We start from the raw sequence: 6,092 nt of genomic DNA, 5'->3' as shown, positions 1-6,092 counted from the left end.
TATAAGAGACATTATTAATGTTTAATTTAAAACATATAAAGGTAAATGTTTTATCTAGTTTTTCAGACAAGCCTTGTGCTAGCACAATCCTTCTTCGCATATCATTTCTAATCACAAAAGTGATACTTTATTATGAAAACTTTTTTTTTCTCGAGAGCAGAATTTTCATACCCAATAAGCTTCTTTAGTAGATAACCCTTTTTTTTTCTCATTATTAGATCCTTAAGAAATAGTAAAAACATCATGAGCTTTTTTTTCTTTAATTTTAATTCCTCTTACACACATATACTGGTCAATTTATTCAAATTCTACCAATCTTTATTTATTTTATAGTGGATCTTGAATAACTCAAATTACGAAGGAAGTGAATTAAAAATGAATTGCACAAAAGCACTCATCACATTCATACCCAAGGTGTTGAACTTACTAGCTTTATTGATCAAAAAGAAGATATGATCTCTAATTTCTCTAATACCATCATATTATGCTGTGGTCAACTCTTTCTTCATGGTGCCTTAAAACATTTTAACAATCTTGAAATGTTTTTCAATAGCCTTTAAGTATTCCATTGAACTATTTGTTGATGATTATGAAATCTTGATATTATTTATAATTCTCATTCTTTTAAATATCAAATTAAGCCTATAGATCTTTCTTAGGCATTAATTTCACTTATTTATTCTATAGTGCTACCATCAAAGATATTTATATATTTATAGGTCTTCAACAAGTAATATCAAATCAAGACTTAATACACCCAACGTTAATTATCCATGCTCAAACCACTTTGAATAATTTAATCTAGAAAGAATTAATATGTTGGATGCTTGAGTATATAAAGAAAGAAGTACTGCTAAAATTATAATTTGATCTATGTGTCTTCGTTATTTTTGGGTATACAATTCTAATCGATGTAGCTATCTAAAACGCATGATTCTTCCCTACCACATAATTAATTAAAGAAAACTCTTCGTTAGAATTATCTAAATCTCTTAATTATTAGTGTAATCATGAATATTATTTCTTTAATATCATTTATGATTAATTTTTAATATAATTTTATAAATTTATTAATCTGAGCCACTTTGACAACTATAAGATCAATAAAAATATAAAATGAATGATAAATAATTTATTATAATTTATATCTCATAAGATCAATAAAATATAAAATAAACTATAATTTATTTATTATAATTTATATCTCAGAAGTCTTTCATCCTAAGTCACTTAATGCTATTATTATGTAAAATTTATTCAATAAAATAATACAATAATGATTAAAAATAAACCTCAATAAGCACAATCACATAATAGCAATAATCAAGGATAAACATCTTGCTTTCATGTGAAAATAAATACTATTTCATAATTTTTTTCTTTTATCCTCATGTGTTAATAGCCACATAAATATCCAAAGATAATAATTAATTTTTTTAATATATATAAGCAATTAAATTTGGACAATAATACATTATGTCACATGGACAACAAAAAAAAAAATAATTTATTTTTTCTTTAATTTTGATATAATGTCCAAGATAATCAACTCTATTTAATTTGATAACCCAAATTTAACAATAACAAATTGGGAAGTCCGGAACAGGATCACCCAAATTGGGCTCGATAGCCAGCCCAAATAAGTAAAAGTAGGATCCAAATCCAATGTGTGATCAAAATCCAAATTTGCCTCAAAATTACCATTTGGTCCAAACGATTTTGACTATGTTTGGTCAAAATCACAAGTCATGTTAGAATTGAATTTGGGCATGACTAAATTTTGACCAAAGATTAGGGTTTGACCATGTCAAAACTCAATGAAAATGAAATTGGTCATAATTAGATCTATCTAGTCAAAATTTAGATTCGATCAAAATTAGGGTTGACTAAGGTCAAAAAAATTAGATTTTGGGGGCTCGATCAAACATTAGATCAAAATCAATTTTGACCTAATTAGGTCAAAATTAGGTGCACAAACACGTAGCACCCTCGTGGCCTTCCTCTTCTCTATTGGTACCTTCCGTCGTCGATCACAACCCCTCATCGATGACCAACATCCACGGTGCATGATTCTTCTCATCAAGTCAATAATCACGTCAGCGTCGTTCATGCACCATTGTCCGTTGTTTACACACCTGTTGTTTAGTGACATTTATCCAACATTAATACTACCACAACTGTATCGTTCTTGCCAATGCACACTCTCCAGACATCGTTGTTCGCCAAACAGTAGACCATCATCGGAGCTTATAGCATCAACCATTGCCATCATCAACAGTAAATTGCCGATGACAACCCATTGACCAAAATCGAGTAACACACTTTCCAATGCCCAAACACAATGACTCCCATGGATTTCACCCCGTGTGTGCAAGAGAATCCCCATCACCCACAAGCGAGGAGCACCAAGGGGTAGACTCACAAAATCTGACATAATACACTATAGATTAATTTGGAACAATAACATTACTTCGAGATTGAAATAGTGACTCAAATGATGAATAGATTTAATCATACAAATAAATATAAAATTCTATTATGACCTAAGATATTATATTTTATTAACCTATATCAATTGTGAGACATGTAATACGAAAAATATTCATGCGAAGAATTGAAATATAATATATCATAGATCTAGAAAAAAAAAGATGTAAGTACCTTTATTCAACATACTTATATCGAATCGAAATACCATTGATATATTAGTCATGTTGGATCCCTATAAAAAAAACTAACTCTCTTTCCCTCTCTTTTCTACTGTCTATAAGGCCATCATTATTGATGGAGTCGGTAAAATTATTACAAAATAATTTATAAACAAGAGAAGAGTCTATCTATTTATAGGCAAAAGAAAGATCTAAAAGACATCTTGGATATTCCCTTTCCATCAAGATCAATATCCAAGATTTGAATGTATATAAAGATTGAATACATCTTACCAATTAAGTTATAAACCAATTAATACTTGTTTCTTTGGTCTTAGTACCAATAAAATTCAACAAATCATTCAGATCAAGATGCAAGAAAAATGAAGCACACAATTCTAAGGTTTATTCTAAAGGATGAATCCTAAAGAGTTCCGAGATATGCAAGAGAAGATGCTGATATGTTTGGCACTCCTTGTTGACTTGATCCAACTGCCGATGTCACAAACAGGGACCACCCAGAATTGGAGCGTCCATATTCCTGGTGAAAATTGACAAACTTAGGTGTACAAGTGCAACACAAGAAGATACCAAAATCAATGGATTGTTTTTATCACTAGGTGCAATAGTTGAATTTAATATACTTTTCATGTTATTCATCACTGGAAGCAACTTAACCCAAAGCTAAAGACACTAACACACTTTCAGGGCACCTGGGTGCTCCGCCTCCCAAAGTTGCACTAGTGCACTACAGCTCAACATTATTATAGAGATATAGTGTGAAGACGCATGGAGTACCACATTATAACATACCTTTTGTCCTTTTTCCTCTCCGCACACACTTCCAAATCCTATTGAAACATAACATATTGCATCTCTACAAACTCCACGTCACATAATATATATATATATATATATATCTCACAATATATATTTTGATTATTACAATTTCCAAAATCCTATCATATTCTACTGTCTCCCAGCTAATATTTTTCTCTGCCCTTCTTAAGCTGCAAAAATAGGGCTGAGTGAACCAAAACCTCCACCTCTGACACACTATAAAGCTAACCATAAAAGTATAATATATATAATTCTTTTTTCCTGTGACCATTTACGCTGCAAAAATGAAGCTAGAGATCGAGGAAGGAGAAATCTCCACCGTCCAATGTCTGCCCCCAGAGTGGGAGATCGTCAAATCCATCGTCGAATCCGATCAAGTCATCCCCCAGCTCGCCCAGCAAGAACGGCGCATCTCCGTCAAGCGCATCGAAGTCCATCTCGGCCGGTACCTCTACCCGCCTCTCCCTGAAGAGCTCCGCGATGGTTCTCTCAGCCTTCTCCTTCGCCGTCGTCGCTGGCGGTGTGAGGACTGAGGACGGGGACGGGACGGAGACGAAGGAATAGGCCGAGCCCTCCGCCGGCCCAGAGTGCTGGAGACGGCGCTTCTCCTCCTCCAGCCGTGACGCGGCAGCCCGGTACGCGGCAGCCGCCTCCTCGGCGGTGGCGAAGGTACCGAGCCAGAGGCGGGCGCGTCGGATGGGGTCCCGGATCTCCGCCGCCCACTTGCCCCACCGCCGCTGCCGGACGCCCTTGTGCCTGCCGGTGGCCGCGGGCGACGGCACCGCCACTCTCGCCGCTTCCTTCTTCTTCTTCTGCCTCCTCTCGTTCTCCGGATCGGCTGGGGTTTTTAGGGTTTTAGCGATCCGGTCCACGTGGATCTCCCGGACCACTCGCTTACACTGCTTCATCACAGCCTCGTCGCCGTCGTCGCTGTCGGTGGCATCGGGATCGGTGAAGAAGACCCTGATTCTTTGGACGGGAGTCGATCTGGCGGCGCTCGACCTCTCCAACTTCCCACTACTCATCTTCCTCCTCATCATCGGTGGTTTCAGATCTCTGATCGAACACAAGCTGTCTAACTTCTTCATCTTCCTCTTCCTTCGCATCCTGTATCGGCTCCAGAGCTGTTGAATCCGCGGCTCCATCATCTTAATCTCCCTCTGGAACTCCCCCAAAATTCGGAAACAACACAAAAGAAAAGGGCAAAACACAAGAAAAAATAGCAGGAGAGAGAACAGGGTTGGTCAAGGTAGGGTTCCTCCTCTAATCCGAAGCAAGAAGATGAAGAAATACCGATCCAGGAGGAGAAACCCAAAGGACTCCACTCCAAAACCAGCACTGCAACACAAATAAATCAATCAACAAAGCAAGCAAGTAAGCTAGCAAGCCAGCAAACATCGTAAACGTACCCCGACGAATTCAAGCGCATCGAATCGGTGTTCGGAGTCATGAATTCAAGAGCAGAGGTAAGGAAGGGGCGAGTCCAGAGAGCTCGAGCTTGACGATGGAACGAGGCAGCAGTGCTCGTAGACATAAATCAGAGCTCCCTCTCTCGTCCCCTCCCTCTCTCTCTCTTTCTCCTCGGTTTTGGAGCAAGCAAAAGAGAGGGAGACAGTGTGAGAGAGGAAAGGGGAGGGTTTATAGTAGGTCGGTAGAGAGATGGGAGATGGTCGGATTACGAGCCTTTGGCTCTGGTTCTTCTGGCATATTAATTTTATTTATTGGTTTCTTTATTTATTTGTTTCTTTCTTCCTCCATCTCGATTAAGTGGGACAAATAATAACTATAGCGTTGACCTTCCATGTATTCCCATACCGACCTAGTTGTCATCAAATTGAATCGCCCTTGTAAATAAAGGCTTATAGCAAGGGGGAGTATAATGTTTAGGCAATTTACCATAAAATAAACATAGATTATTTTAAATATATCGATAGTTGATGGTTTTTTAGTACAGCAAGTGGATTTCATTATATGACTTGTAATTGATAAGTCTCATTGAACATACTAAAGTTGTATTGTTACAAAAAATGTTGAGATTCTTTTAAAAGGCGTATATGACTTATTATACATGCATATGTGATTTCAGTTATTTCTTGTATTATATATCAATAAAAGGATTTGTTGATGAGCTTACTATAAGATGTCATGTAAGGTTTCAATATTTGTAATTTAGGAGTAGCCACATCATCCTAAGTCATAATATAATATTGATTATTGATAGTCATATCTATGACAAAATAATTTTTACAATGACTATAAAAAGACAAATGATATAAAAAAGATTACAATTAACGTATGAAGGGTAAACACTTAGCCCTATAGGGAGGTAAATATTTTTAAAGAATTAATTGGAATAAAACAGAAACCTCAATATTTAATTTTCCTAGACCCATAGGTATAAAAATTTATTTTAGTGCTATTTTTATCAAATTTATTAATTAAAGAACTAAAATACGAGGTAAATTTTATGCATGATGCACCTCTACCCACATTGATATAAATTATTTATTTCATAGCTTAAATTTGATTATTTTTCTTAATTTTATATTTTTCTTTTTGCTCTTATTAATGCTATTTCTAATTAAAAATAAAAAGTTCTCCTGG

The 6,092-nt window shown here is 35.9% G+C and overlaps 1 protein-coding gene across 1 annotated transcript; it reads right to left on the bottom strand.

The window, feature by feature from the left end:
* Positions 1 to 3,539: 3,539 nt before the first annotated feature.
* On the bottom strand, positions 3,540 to 5,168 carry LOC103998397 (ethylene-responsive transcription factor ERF118). The gene is made up of 2 exons (XM_065169472.1): positions 4,898 to 5,168; positions 3,540 to 4,826 (listed from the first exon to the last, which is right to left on the bottom strand). The coding sequence occupies exon 2, from the start codon at positions 4,634 to 4,636 to the stop codon at positions 3,779 to 3,781; it is 858 nt and encodes a 285-aa protein (XP_065025544.1). The 5' UTR covers positions 4,637 to 4,826; positions 4,898 to 5,168; the 3' UTR covers positions 3,540 to 3,778.
* Between the last annotated feature and the right edge of the window lie 924 nt (positions 5,169 to 6,092).

Source organism: Musa acuminata, chromosome BXJ3-9, assembly GCF_036884655.1.
Source record: "Musa acuminata AAA Group cultivar baxijiao chromosome BXJ3-9, Cavendish_Baxijiao_AAA, whole genome shotgun sequence".
Classification (NCBI taxonomy): Eukaryota; Viridiplantae; Streptophyta; class Magnoliopsida; order Zingiberales; family Musaceae; genus Musa; species Musa acuminata.
This window is presented reverse-complemented; position numbering and strand designations above follow the sequence as displayed.